The 14702-nt window shown below is 46.6% G+C and overlaps 1 protein-coding gene across 5 annotated transcripts in view; it reads left to right on the forward strand.

The window, feature by feature from the left end:
* The window catches only part of PRKAR1B (protein kinase cAMP-dependent type I regulatory subunit beta), a 110246-nt gene that overhangs the window by 11156 nt on the left and 84388 nt on the right, over positions 1–14702 (forward strand). For 3 of the 5 annotated variants that reach the window (XM_081839964.1, XM_081839965.1, XM_081839963.1), the window contains exon 3: positions 13066–13236. In XM_081839964.1, coding sequence (XP_081696090.1) covers positions 13066–13236 — 171 coding nt within the window. Of the gene's footprint in view, positions 1–6691; positions 6934–7485; positions 7622–13065; positions 13237–14702 lie in introns of those variants that run through there. The other 2 variants (XM_081839966.1, XM_081839967.1) reach the window with 2 other exon arrangements.

The raw sequence follows: 14702 nt of genomic DNA on the forward strand, positions 1-14702 counted from the left end.
CTGTTCCTGGCCAATGTGGCCAACCAGGAGCATGCGCAGAAGGGTGCCTTAGCTTTGTGAGGAGTTCCATGACCTCACAAGCCAAGAACACCTGCCTGAAAGAGAACGTAATTCACATATAGCTCTTTCCCAAGCATTTGAGTCTTTCTGTTAATTTAGGGTTGGATTGCCGAGGGGAATGGTAATTCTATTGAAAAGTTTACAGGATTTGCTAATAGCTCATGTTCTTATAAGGGAAAGAATTTTGTGGGAGGAGAAGTAGAGCTGGAGGAACATAAGAGAGATATGAGGTTGTTATTATCACGTGAAGCAGAAACAGGAGACCTGTGCTCCTCCAGACCTTGTTGGACTACAGCTCCCTTCATCCCTGACAGTTGGCTAGGCTGGTGGGAGTTGGAGTTGAACAACATCTGAAGGACCATAGACTACCCATCCCTGCTGTAAAGGATGCTGATGTTACATCATCATCATCATCATCATCATCATCATCATCATTATTTATATACACCCTTCATCCAAAGATATGGGGTGGTTTACATCAAAAAATACAAAATGAAAACAACAACAAGTCCTGAGTGTGTCCTGAACCTCCTGGTCTACCTAGCGGCAAGTCCTGCTGGTGTATAAAGGTAAAGGTAAAGGGACCCCTGACCATTAGGTTCAGTTGTGACTGACTTTGGGGTTGCAGTGCTCATCTCGTTTTATTGGCCAAGGGAGCTTCCAGGTCATGTGGCCAGCATGACTAAGCTGCTTCTGGCTAACCAGAGCAGTGCACAGAAACGCCGTTTACCTTCCCGCCGGAGTGGTACCTATTTATCTACTTGCACTTTGATGTGCTTTCGAACTGCTAGGTTGGCAGGAGCAGGGACCGAGCAACGGGAGCTCACCCCGTCGCGGGGATTCGAACTGCCGACATTCTGATCGGCAAGTCCTAGGCTCTGTGGTTTAACCCACAGCACCACCCGTGTCCCTCCTGCTGGTGTATACAGTATGTCAAATCCAAAGTCAGGGAACGTAGTCCAGGGTCAATCTAAGTAAGCCAAGCCCAAAGTCCATCAGTCAGAAAAAACAGTCCAAAGCCAAAACCGAAGCACAGTCCCATAGAGATGCCAGAGCATCTAAGCTGAGGTCCATCAACATTTAAGCAGAACCAGCACCTTAGCTCTGCTTCCTGTTTATACCTTGCACCTTCCCATTTATACCTTGCACCTCAGCTCTGCTTCCCGTTTATACCTTGGAGTCTTGGTTGACCACAAACTTGACATGAGCCAACAGTGTGACGCGGCAGCTAAAAAAGCCAATGCAATTCTGGGCTGCATCAATAGGAGTATAGCATCTAGATCAAGGGAAGTAATAGTGCCACTGTATTCCGCTCTGGTCAGACCTCACCTGGAGTACTGTGTCCAGTTCTGGGCACCACAGTTCAAGAAGGACACTGACAAACTGGAACGTGTCCAGAGGAGGGCAACCAAAATGGTCAAAGGCCTGGAAACGATGCCTTATGAAGAATGGCTAAGGGAGTTGGGCATGTTTAGCCTGGAGAAGAGGAGGTTAAGGGGTGATATGATAGCCATGTTCAAATATATAAAAGGATGTCACATAGAGGAGGGAGAAAGGTTGTCTTCTGCTGCTCCAGAGAAGCGGACACGGAGCAATGGATCCAAACTACAAGAAAGAATATTCCACCTAAACATTAGGAAGAACCTCCTGACAGTAAGAGCTGTTCGACAGTGGAATTTGCTGCCAAGGAGTGTGGTGGAGTCTCCTTCTTTGGAGGTCTTTAAGCAGAGGCTTGACAACCATATGTCAGGAGTGCTCTGATGGTGTTTCCTGCTTGGCAGGGGGTTGGACTCGATGGCCCTTGTGGCCTCTTCCAACTCTATGATTCTATGATTCTATGATTCTTGCATGTTGATTGCACCATCTGGGCTTGACAAGGCTTGTGATCCTCACCTGTTCTGAGCCTGCTCCACCTGGGCTGTGGGCCCTTGCCTGCCTCGGCCTCCCTAAGCATACCTCCCACTGCTCCCTCTGCCTCAGAGCCCACCTTGTTCATGGAGATGGGGGCCTCTCTGGCCCTGACTAGGGGTCCTGCTCTTCTGGTCCCTGCACACTGACCCCCATCCCCTAGCCGGCATCTGTCACCCTGTGTGTACTTTCTGAAACCCCTTTCCCATCCCTGGCTTGCTTCAGTGGGTCCCAGTCATGGCTGCACCCCTCACTGGGATGCTCTTCCTCCTCTCCATTGTCCTGCCAGTTCAAGACAGTATGCATGGCAGGACTGGTCCTCCATTTGATGGGCTGTCCAGTCCAACGCCCATTTTAAGATAAAGGACTCTAAGATGGGAGAGCACTTCCTCCCCTGTTTACAGTCAGCACAGGCCAGCTGGTCAGTCTTTACCACTATGGCAAAATGTATTGTATTTCTTATAACTTACAGTAATATATCTAAATTTGCATTGGTGCATTCAAGTAATCATATACAAATCCTGTGCAAATTGGCATCCTCCTTTGTCTGCTTTTTTGGCGATCCACTTTTGGGTGTTGGATAAGTGGCCAGCCTAGGCATTTTGCAAATATCTGGAAATAAATAAAACAAACTACCTCTGGAGAAATGGGCATGGAATTATACCTGGGCTGAGGACAGTGGTCCTCCAGATGTCTCTGGAATAAGTATCACATTGTCCCTAAATATTGGCCGTGCTAGCTGAGGCCAGTGAAAACAGGAGTTGTGTTCTGGTCCAGTTCCAAAGCCTACAGAGAAAGAAGCAAAGCTGGTTGAAGGTTTTTGGACCATGGACAGCTCTGAGTGAGCATCTTTCTCCATCAATGGTTGGGAGCAGACTAAAGCCTTCTATACCCACCTCTTTCTCCAGATTCCTTTTATGCCTCTCTCTCCACAGAAAGCTCCAAGCAAGCAACTTTCTCCAACAAAGGTGGGGAGCAGATTGAGGCCTCTTATGCCTCTTACTCCAGACTTCCTCCCCACACCTTGAGTAACTTAAGGGCCAACCCTCTGACCTGAAGACCCCTCCTTTGTTCCATAACCTTTCTGCACTCACAGCTGTCCCTGACTAGTGATGTGTGGTGGGAGACATTGGTTCTTCAGGCTCAGGGGAGGTTGCCTGTGAGGGTCCAAGCTCTGGCTTTTGTGGTCTAGGAAATTCCTATCTAAGTTCTTGTCCAACTGCCTCAGGCACAATAGTCTTCCTGTCTTCTGCAGTCAGCTCTGAACCCTTACCCAGACCTAGACCCTCATGTGATGGCCCTGCAGCCTCCAACTCTTTGTCCAGACAGGGTTCACGACATCAACATCTGGAAGGCCACCCATTTCCTATCCCTGGACTAGCCTGTAAGGTGTCTGCTCAAGGGCAGGGTGTGCCATAGCCACTGTTGTTGAGAGATGGGATTTCAGTGTCTCAACTTGCCTGGGAATGCATTTGGTGTCAGATCCAGTGATGGTTGGCCTCTGTGCATTGTTGAGTTCAAGATTTGTTCCTTGTTTAATTAGTTGCCAACAAGGGTTCTATGCTGCAGCAAAAAATAATACATTTGAAAAATCTTTGTTTGGGACTTCTCTATCTTCTTTTTGAAATGTTATTTCTGCATTGGAAATGTCAAGTCTTGGCAAGCCAAGAACAAGTATGAAAAAGAAGGATATCAAAAGAGGGTTTCACGTGGGCAGAAGGAGCACCAAGCAAGAATGGAGGGAAGACAGTGGAGGGTTCTAGACAGGTCAGAGGAGCATCGAGAGGGAGACCAGGAATTGAAGCAATGGGTTCTATGCAGGTTCAAGGAGCATCAAGTGATTGTACAGGGATGGGACGGATGGGTTCTGTGTAGGTCCATGGAAAATCCAATGAACACATGGTAAAGAAAGTGGAGAACATGTTTTTTTGTGAAACAAAAAGTGGGTGTTACAGAGAAACCAGGGCAATAAAAAAGAGGGATTTATGATTGGCCCATTTTAACCCCATTTGGAAACTTAACCAAGTATTGTTTTGGTTGAGCAGATGATTGCCAGTTTTGCTGTAAATTGGGGGGAGAGTTGCTGGGCTGCTTGAAGACCCTGCTACAATGGACTCATTTCCATTATTGGAGCTGGACTGCGTGTGGGTGGAAATGAAAGGCTGGCATGCAGGGAAGCAGACTCACAAATTTATGTACGCTTTATAGTCAAACGTAGTTTCTTATGTTCCTATTGAATTCATTGGGGCTTACCCCATATTGTTGTTGTTTTTGTTTAGTCGTGTCCAACTCTTCGTGACCCCATGGACCGGAGCAGCCAGGCACTCCTGTCTTCCACTGCCTCCCGTAGTTTGGTCAAACTCATGCTGGTAGCTTCGAGAACACTATCTAACCATCTCGTCCTCTGTCGTCCCCTTCTCCTTGTGCCCTCCATCTTTCCCAACATCAGGGTCTTTTCCAGGGAGTCTTCTCTTCTCATGAGGTGGCCAAAGTATTGGAGCCTCAGCTTCAGGATCTGTCCTTCCAGTGAGCACTCAGGGCTGATTTCCTTCAGAATGGATAGGTTTGATCTTCTTGCAGTCCATGGGACTCTCAAGAGTCTCCTCCAGCACCATAATTCAAAATCATAAATTCTTTGGCGATCAGCCTTCTTTATGGTCCAGCTCTCACTTCCATACATCACTACTGGGAAAACCATAGCTTTAACTATAGGGATCTTTGTTGCAAGGTGATGTCCCCATATCTGCTGCTTAATTGTGCTGGTATAATATATATGGGTTGCCTTTAGGGGAGAGGTGAGCAATTTTTAGGGTTTCCAATTTCTCACAAGTGTTTAAGAGAGTTGGATTTGCCCTTTGTTTTTCTGTATTTTGTATTTTTGTACTTGTTTATACTCTTTTTAAAATGATAAAAACATGAAGCTGGGATTGCAGCCTCTGTAATTAATTAGCAACAATAGCGATTCAGATTCACTGTGGATAATTTCAAGGACAACCAGAAAAGAGTTTTAGAAGTTTTGTTTCGTTTTGTAGATGAAATGGTTTTCAGGGCAACTCGGGTGATGTTTCTTAGGATCAATCCTGATGAAAAGAAATGGATGGAATAATTTATTTGGAACATGCTCCACGCTGTTATTTTTCAGAATGCTGCGAGAGGTGGAAGAGAACAAATGGAGAGCACTTAGGTGGTATTTAATAGCTAGCTTTTTCTTTTGAAGCCCTTCCCGGAAAAATCCATATAGTCAATTTGAGTCTACCTCTTACAAGCTGAAACCTCTTAGATGGTGATGGAGGAGGTCAACAGATGTAATGACAAGGAAGAAAATGCTATTTTCTTGGAAATAAATAATCACTGAAATAAGCAAGTCCCATGGACCTGTCAGGAGATTTGCTTTGTAGAACTGGAAAAAAAAACCTGGAGTAGGCTATAAGCAATCTTACAGCCTTTGGCCCAATTTTATGCAGCCATTGGCCTAATTAAGAAGAATCAGTGTCCCAATCAGTCCAACATCTGGGTGCCCATTGGGACTGGTGGGGCAGAAGGCCTGGAGGTCCAACAGTAGGTGGCACCAGAGCCAATGATAGGCAGAGCTAAATCTAGTTTTGTTCCTGACCTTCTCCCTGCTGAGTTCTACAAGAGCAACACTGAGATTAAGGAGGAGGAAGCCAAAAGGCAGTGCAACTCTCTGGAATGGCGGGAATTAAGAAGGTATGAAGATGGTGGCTAGCTGAGGGCAGACTGAGATTGGTGGGACAGTGCCGCATCAGTCCAAACTGACCAATGTCCACTGTCCCGTTCTCACAGTGGCCAACCAGATGCCCCCTGGGAAGCTCGCAAGCAGGATCTGTACACAGCAGCGCTCTCCCAGCCCGTGGTTTCTAGCAATTAGTACTCAAAAGCCTCTGATAGTGGAGGCACAACAAAGCCACTTGACTGACCTTGGGTACTGACCTTGGCTACTATGGAGTGGAAGCTGCTCCTTTAGAGCAAATGGGGCACAGCCCCCAACAACCTCAGTGGCATCAGCAGCCCCCACCTGCCTGCCTTCTTACCTACACCCATCCCAAGGGGTGGCATTGGCTATCAACTGCATCCTCCTTCTTTTCAGTGTTGCCCTTGTAGAACCCAACAGGGAGGAGGAGGATGGCGACAAAACCAGAAGTTGTTGGCTCTGCCTGTCCACTGGCTCTGGCGCCACCTACTGTTGACCTCCCTGGCTTCCGCCCTATGGCCACCACCCACCACTGGTTCTAAGCGTCTTGGCTGGAGGTGGGTGAGAAGCGCCAGACACCATTTGCTGCTCTGCCTCAGGCAGCAATATGCCTTGGACCAACCCTTCTTTCTCCTTAAGTCCTTCACTGAAATAAGAGTACAACAAGGCCCATTCTATTTTCTGTAGCCCTGGGGCTTTGTGTTTGTCTCTCTCTCTCTGTGTTTAAACCAAGCATGAAGTCAAGGAGAGAGTGTCCAAACTCATAATATCTCTGCGCTTGTGAATTATGCGTGCCATTCTGGTACATCATGAGAGCTTGTTGCCATGATGACAGTTTTAATAAATAAATAAAAGGACGGGTGAGGTGTTTACTTGTGACTTCTGTTGATGGCTTCATGGCAGGCTACGTTGGAAGATGGTTATACTTAAAGGGCCCCTCTTGAAAGGTTTGTTGATTGTTCCTTTAAAAGATTTGCTACAACTGTATGTGTGTGTGAGAGAGAGAGAGAGAGAAAAAGAGAGAGAGAGAGAGAGTGCGCAAGTGTGCGGTTTTACCCCAGGATATGTGGACGATGACTTTTTAAAAGCTTAGCCCTGGCTGTCGTGTCTTCCTGAGTTTCCTTGCTTGGGTTCTGTAATGGATTTTCGAACCTGGGCAGCAAAGAGAAGCATATGGGAAAAGCTAGCTGCTTCGCTGCGTAGAAAGGGAGTTGGTAGCGAAGAGATCTCTTTTTAAACAAATGAACCGTATGGTAACTTGCATTTTTATATTTACTCTCTAACAAAAAAACCCCCAAGCTAAGTGGGAGGTCTCCTTTAGAAGAAGTATATAAATGTTAATCTTGATGCATTCTTTGGATTTTGTACTTTATCATTTCAAGGTGCTGCCCTCAGGTACTCGGCTTATAAAGTGGGGTTTTCTGTCTCTCTGTCTGTTTGATTTAATAACCTCCCGGTTCCACCATTCTTACATTGTTCATTGCAGCAGGCGGTCCAATAAGGGGCCCTCCGTTAAGTTTACCATGCACCAAAGAAGTTGTGGGGGGAGGAAAGCAAAGTTGTGGTCAGGGCGATTTGTTGCTGGGAAAAGAGGGGGCAAGACAGTGACCTGGGACTGCAAAAAGCCTGTTTTGCAGCGGGAGTTGCTTTGTAAATCAGTCCCCAAAACATTTTTTTGGGGGGTGAAATCAGATATGGGAAACGGAGATGATTTGTGTTAGCAATATTTGTGGCATGGTGAATCCAAAGCGATATAAAGCTAGCCCTCTTCTCTTAATGCTAGCAGCTATCTCAGTGTTTTTCCAAGTGCAAATTCTGAAATGCAGAACAGATGAGTTTTGCCTTGTGGTAGCACAGAATCCTCAGTGCTGCTGTTGAGGAGCTGATGGACAAGCCGTTCCGAGCCAGCAGAGTGCAAAATATTGGGAAGCCTCTATGAAAGTGAGCTCTTGTGGAATCTTTATTTTTGGGGCATTTGAGGATGAGGTGGCATCTAGGCATTTGGAGGAATGCCTCAGGTATGCATATGGGCCCCGCCTGAAGCAGAAACAGGTGACTCCAAAGTTTCCTTCCACTAACTCTAATATGCTGTGGTCTGCTGTTTCTGAAACATGGTTGATCTTGCTAGTCGGCGATCATTTACTGCTGCTACAGAGGTACAGTTTTTCTTCTACAATTTTCTTTTAAAAAGGTTGGTGTTGCTATGCACCATTTTGTGTTGTTCTTTGTTTGTTTGTATTTATATGCTGCCTGTCCTGGAAGGAAGAAAATACAGTGTACCTGGCTCTCCCCCCCCCTTTATCTTCACAACAACCCTGTGAGGGTTTATTGAGGTGAGAGGTAGTGACTGGTCCAAGTTACTCAGTGAGCTTTGTAACTGAGCAGATATTTCAATCTGAGTTCCCCCAGATTTCATCCAGCGCTATAACCGGTAAACCATACTGGCAGATTTGTGTGTCGTGGTTTCAGGTATGTATCTATGCCACAGGCTCAAAATGGATTAATAGCCATTCTAATCTGGGAAATTATTTTTGTCAGAGAAGCTTACCATCTGCAAACAGAGTATTGTTCTCGGTACCTTCACCAAATTACAATGCCTAGGATTTATGGGAAGCCATGCCAGTTAAACAGGTACCATACCAGGTTAAGTTAGTGGTGTGGATGCATCTGGTGACAGGATAGTAAGAATCTGTTGGAATGTTTATGGAGGGCACCGAGTTTGCAGAGAATGAACAAGACTTGCCTGTTTAAAAGCTCTCTTTTGACAAAGTTGAGCTCAGAAACAGGCTGAAAAAGTTTCTGTGGTTTGGAGCAAATTTGTTCTTCTGCTGAACGGAACACAAACCTTTTGTTCTTTTATTATTGAATTTCTAACACACCTATCACAATACTATTTAAAACTGCAACGTTAAAAACATTAAAAAACCAATTAGTGACAATTTGCATTACAAATATCACTCATTCATCAGCCAAGATCATCAGTTGCATCAATTTTATATGTTTGCTCCAGGGTTCTTAATACTCTGTAACTGGTGGCATCAAATTCCATAAGTTCATTTTGTGAACAACTGTGGTCTCTCCTGAATCTCTTCCAAGGGAGATGTGGAGAGTGACAAGACAAGAACGGGCTTTCTCTGCAGTGGATGCCTGTTTGTGGAATGCTCTCTCTGAGGAGGTTCGCCGGGCGCCTTCATTATATACCTTTAGGCGACAGGCAAAATGATCCTTTTTAAGCAAGCCTTGGGCTGATTGATATCCAAAGCCCTTTTAAAATGTGTTGGAAGGGGGAAGGTTATTGGGTTGTTTTTGTTTTGATTATGTATTTTGTGGTTTCCTATAGTGATTTTATGTTGTAACCGCCCTGGGATGTGGGAGTATAGGGTGGTATACTACTAGTACTACTACTACTACTACTACTACTACTACTACTACTTATTATTATTATTATTATTATTATTATTATTATTATTATTACACTGGGTGATCTTGCGTTCTAATAGAATGAGAGGAAGAGAACTCCTCTTTGTCCTCATTCTCCATGCTATGCGTACTCCTAAAAATCTCTGCAATTTAGTTCTCTTCCCCACCTCCTAAAATGGAAATCTCCAAAGGACCTAGCCCACGGTGAGTCAATATAGTGCCCCAAACATATTGTTGAACCCCAACTCCAATCAGCCCCAGCCAGGAAGGCCAATGCTCTGGGATGGTGGGAGTCGTACTCAGTAGCAGAGGGGCAAGTTCAAAAGTGCAGGGTCCATTCTTGACAGTCACAGCCATCTCCCTTCTAAGATGATGCAACTTTCTGAGTTTATACAACCGTTAGGAATGCATTGCAGAGATCATTGCAGACCTCCATGTATTGCTTTGGAGTTAGATCTACTGTTTTCTGTGCATGTGCAAGTAATGTGGAGTGCCCCAGTATTGCCTTTTGGAATGACTCAAGTTGTATTTTCTGTGAAGCACCATTGTAGCTAACAGTGTTTGCACACCATTCTCTTGAAACAGAAGCACTTTCGGCTTCCCCAAATGCTTGGCTTTGGAGCAGGCAGTGGATAAAAGGGCTCCCTTTCCATGCAGATTGGGTAGCTCTAAGACGCTCGCAGGGACCCTGCTGCAGAAACGGTTGTGGGTGATTGAAACCACACAACCCTGGACTCAGCACTGACTGTTTTTCAACAACATATGGAGGCCACTGCTTTTATTGTTGACCTGGCCTCTCCTTGCCCTCTTTTTGTGCATTGTTCCTAGCTCAAAGATAATCTTTTTGAGGTGGTTGCAGATATTCCTGCTGACTGGTCCATGAATCACCTGTTTTTCTCGCCGCTCTTACGCCTTTTGGGAAGAAGCCATTAAATCAGGAGACAGTTTTGAGCACCGCACTCCTTTCTTTTTCTCAGGCTACAGCTGATGAGCTAACCATAACTCATTTCCTGTGTCAATACAACCAGCTGATTAAGATGGTAATTAGCCACATGTCTGACACCGAGATCCGAGCTGTTCCCTCCTCCGCACCCTGTTATTTGGTAGACACACTTCCTAAATTGTCTTGTCAGTGCAATACTAGAGGTGATCAGACTTGGCAGGGACTCTGGCCCAGTGTATGGCACGACAGAACACGGCGATCAGCAATCTGCTTGGGTCTGGAGAGGTTTTTCACTGGAAAGCTATCAGTCAAGTCGTTTTGAGTCAGGGGTGGAGAACCCATAGCCCTCCAGATGTTGTTGGACTGTGGGGCTTGGACTCAAGTGTAGCTCAGTGGTAGAGCATCTACATTGTGTGCAGAAGTTCCCCGTTTCAGTCCCTGGCATCTCCAGCCAGGGCTGGCAGATATTCCTGCCTGAAACTCTGGAGAACCAGTTAGAGTAAATTCATCTCCCCCATCACTTTTGTTTAGGTGGATGAATAAAGATAAAGGGACCCCTGACCGTTAGGTCCAGTCGTGACTGACTCTGGGGTTGGGGCGCTCATCTCGCTTTACTGGCAGAGGGAGCCGGCATACAGCTTCCAGGTCATGTGGCCAGCATGACTAAGCCACTTCTGGTGAACCAGAGCAGCGCATGGAAACGCTGTTTACCTTCCCGCTGGAGCAGTACCTATTTATCTACTTGAACTTTGACGTGCTTTCGAACTGCTAGGTTGGCAGGAGCAGGGACAGAGCAACGGGAGCTCACCCTGTCGCAGGGATTCGAACTGCCAACCTTCCGATCGGCAAGTCCTAGGCTCTGTGGTTTAACCCACAGCGCTACTTGCGTCCCTTAGGTGGATGAATAGGGCCCTCCAAAAGGACTGTACACAGGGCCCTGCAGACCATAAATCTGCCACTGTGGTCCTAAGCTAAGTAGATATTAGGGGGTAGCTTTGTCATCTGTGCCATCACATACCCTCCAATATTTTTCCAGTGAAAATATGGGCGTCCTGTTCCATCATCATCATCATCATCATCATCATCATCATCATTTTATTATTTATACCCCGCTCATCTGATTGCGTTGCTCCAGCCACTCTGGGCGGCTTCCAACATATATAGTGGTACCTCGGGTTAATAACTTAATTTGTTCTGGAGGTCCGTTCTTAACCTGAAACTGTTCTTAACCTGAGATACCACTTTAGCTAATGGGGCCTCCCGCTGCTGCTGCACGATTTCTGTTCTCATCCTGAAGCAAAGTTCTTAACCTGAGGTACTATTTCTGGGTTAGCGAGTCTGTAACCTGAAGCATCTGTAACCTGAAGCGTCTGTAACCCGAGGTACCACTGTATAAAACATTAAACATTAAAAAAACTTCCCTATACAGGGCTGCCTTCAAATGTCTTCTAAAGGTTGTATTGTTAGTTATCTCCTTGGCTCACGGGTCACATAACTCCATACCCTCCAACATTTCTCCAGTGAAAATAGGGACGTCCTATAGAAAAGCAAGACATTCTGGGATCAAATCAGAAACCAGGATGGCTTCTGTAAATCCAGGCCTGTCCCTGGAAAATAGGGACACTTGGAGGGTCTGCTTTACTGGGTGGTGATTTGCACTCTATGAAACATTCCACCTGATAATTGGCAGGCCGCCCATGATTTTGTAAAATCTTTACCTCCCTTTCCGTACACCGGAGATTTTGATCTCACTGTTAATTGACTTTGACTGGGATGTGTGCATGTGTTAAATCCTAGAAAATGTAAATTGGGAGGTAGCGAATGTGATTATTGCGCTTTTCATCGGGGAAGCCAATGTGGTGCTCTTCAAAAGTTGTTGGGCTACATACACCTTTGTCATCCTTGGCCGTGATTGCCTGGGGATGATGGGAGTTGTAGTCTAACACCATCTGAAGGACACTACATTGGTTATCTTGACGCAAAGCATAATAATCAAGGGATTCATTTAAGCATGTGCAGACTGTCTTTCTTTTGGTGCGGAGGAGCTATAGGTAGCCCACAATCATCTGGGATTAGGGGTGATGACTTTCCCCTATCACTTACCCTTTATATACACCCCTACCCTTCTTTCCGGGACGCGGGTGGCACTGTGGGTAAAACCTCAGCACCTAGGACTTGCCGAATGTCAGGTCGGCAGTTCGAATCCCCGCGGCGGGGTGCGCTCCCGCTGCTCGGTCCCAGCGCCTGCCGACCTAGCAGTTCGAAAGCACCCCCGAGTGCAAGTAGATAAATAGGGACTGCTTACTAGCGGGAAGGTAAATGGTGTTTCCGTGTGTTGCGCTGGCTCGCCAGATGCAGCTTGTCACGCTGGCCACGTGACCCGGAAGTGTCTTCGGACAGCGCTGGCCCCCGGCCTCTTAAGCGAGATGGGCGCGCAACCCCAGAGTCGGACACGACTGGCCCGTACGGGCAGGGGTACCTTTACCTTTACCTTTACCCTTCTTTCCAGGTTTCTAAATTTCCTAGTGATTGTGAAAGGGAGATGGATAGGTTGGGATGATCGAACATTGCCTCTGTCTGCTATTCTGCAATTCTTTGGTGTTTGTAGGAATAATTCTCTCTCTCTCACACACAAACAATCCTCTTTTCAGTTCCAAATCTTTCCCCAAACAATGTTTGTTGTTAAAATTTAACAGTTATGTGTGCAATGATTTTCAGTTTTGCAGTTCAAAGAAATAGCCCCCCCAACAAGACCATTCAGTGTCCCTCTCCTATATAGAAACTCAGCTCTCTAAAAATTCAGAGCTTGTTTTACAGCCGTGCTTGGGGGATTAAGGGTGGAAGCCCTTCTGAAACTGCAAATCTCATTTTTGTACCAAGGGTCGGACACTAGCAAATATTTACAGTACGTAGCCTCCATTTTCGATGTGGGATGACGACTGGTGGGGTTAACTGGTATTAAATGGTTTGGGCTGGCAGTTGTGGAGGAGAACAGGTTCTCACTCTTCTTTCTCCCTTGCAGGAAGAATGCAAACAGATCCTGGCTTGGCAGAAATCCAACTCACAATCGGATTCTCACGATGACGAAATTTCTCCTCCGCCCCCAAACCCGGTGGTCAAGGCGCGGCACAGAAGGGGTGGAGTCAGTGCAGAGGTGTACACGGAAGAAGATGCGGTTTCTTATGTCAGGAAGGTAAAGATCTGCGGGATCCTGTTCTTGAGACCAGTGCTATAAATGGCTTATTGACGCACACACAGCAACATTCCCCCACCTCCAAGCTGCATCAATAAGCTACCGTACCTAGCCAGAAATCAAAAGTGATGCTGAGTTGGGAATAGACTAGAACTTCCCAATAAGCTGGATCTCCAGAGCGGTGTTTTCTGCTCTGCCCATAGAACCATAGAGTTAGAAGGGACCCCAAGAGTTATCTAGTCCAACCCCCTGCAATTCCTATATAAACTCCTCACATACCAACATAGACGGGGCTAGCCATAGTGAAAAAGGGCTGCAGTCACCTCCCTTCAGCTGGTGGGCAATACATTCATCCCTACTGGAATAGCTACACATGACCGAGTTCTCTGTGGGGAACCTGGGTGGGGAACCTGGGTCCCATTCTCAGCACCCATTCAAATCACTCCTATAGCACTTTAACAGCCATGGCTTCCACTTAAAGAATACTGGGAACTGTGGTTTGTTAAGAGAGTTTTAGGAGACCCCTATTCCCCTCCACAGAGCTGAAGGGATGCGGGTGGCTCTGTGGTCTAAACCACAGCTTGCCAATCGGAAGGTTGCTGGTTCAAATCCACAGGATGGAGTGAGTTCCCGTTGCTCCGTCCCAGCTCCTGCCAACCTAGCAGTTCGAAAGCACACCAGTGCAAGTAGATAAATAGGTACCGCTGCGGCGGGAAGGTAAACGATGTTTCCTGGCGCTCTGGTTTCCGTCACTGTATTCTGTTGCGCCAGAGGCAGTTTAATCATGCTGGCCACAGGACCCAGAAAGTTGTCTGTGGACAAACGCCGGCTCCCTCGGCCTGAAAGCGAGATGAGTGCCACAACCCCATAGTCGCCTTTGACTGGACTTAAACACCCAGGGGTCCTTTACCTTACCCCCCGAGCTACTGTTCCCAGAGTTCCCTGGGAAGAGGGATTGTTTGGGAGGATTGCTTTAAACGTATGGTGGGCTTTCAGCAACACTTGGTGGTGGCAGGTTCCCTGTTTCTGCATGGAAACGAAAAGCTCAGAGAACACCATTGAATAGCAGTATGGCATGGATAGCGAGAGCACGAAAGGAGTCTTCTACCCCTTTCCTCTCCGATCCAAGATGATTACGCTGTTCACATCGCTAAGTGAGCCCATGCTGAGGTTTCACATGCCCCTATTGGCACGCATGTAGTTTCAGCCAGGCCTGCTGCTGATCAGCTCAACGATTTCATCAGGGCAGAGCACAGAAAATATACCAGTTCCTACAGATCACCAACACAGCCGCCTCTCATGTCCCAAGTGGCAGCCATCCTATGCAGAAGCAGTTGTGCGAATGGGCCCTGAATCCCTTCACCCTTGTTTTTCTTCATGTCAAAACAGTTCCCTGGGCTTCTCTCCCAGGTTTAAATAAAGCCGTGCTGGCAGCCACCCAGTATTTGAGACAGCGAGTTAAATGA

This window comes from Podarcis erhardii, assembly GCF_964252035.2.
Source record: "Podarcis erhardii genome assembly, chromosome: 14".
In the NCBI taxonomy this organism is placed as follows: Eukaryota; Metazoa; Chordata; class Lepidosauria; order Squamata; family Lacertidae; genus Podarcis; species Podarcis erhardii.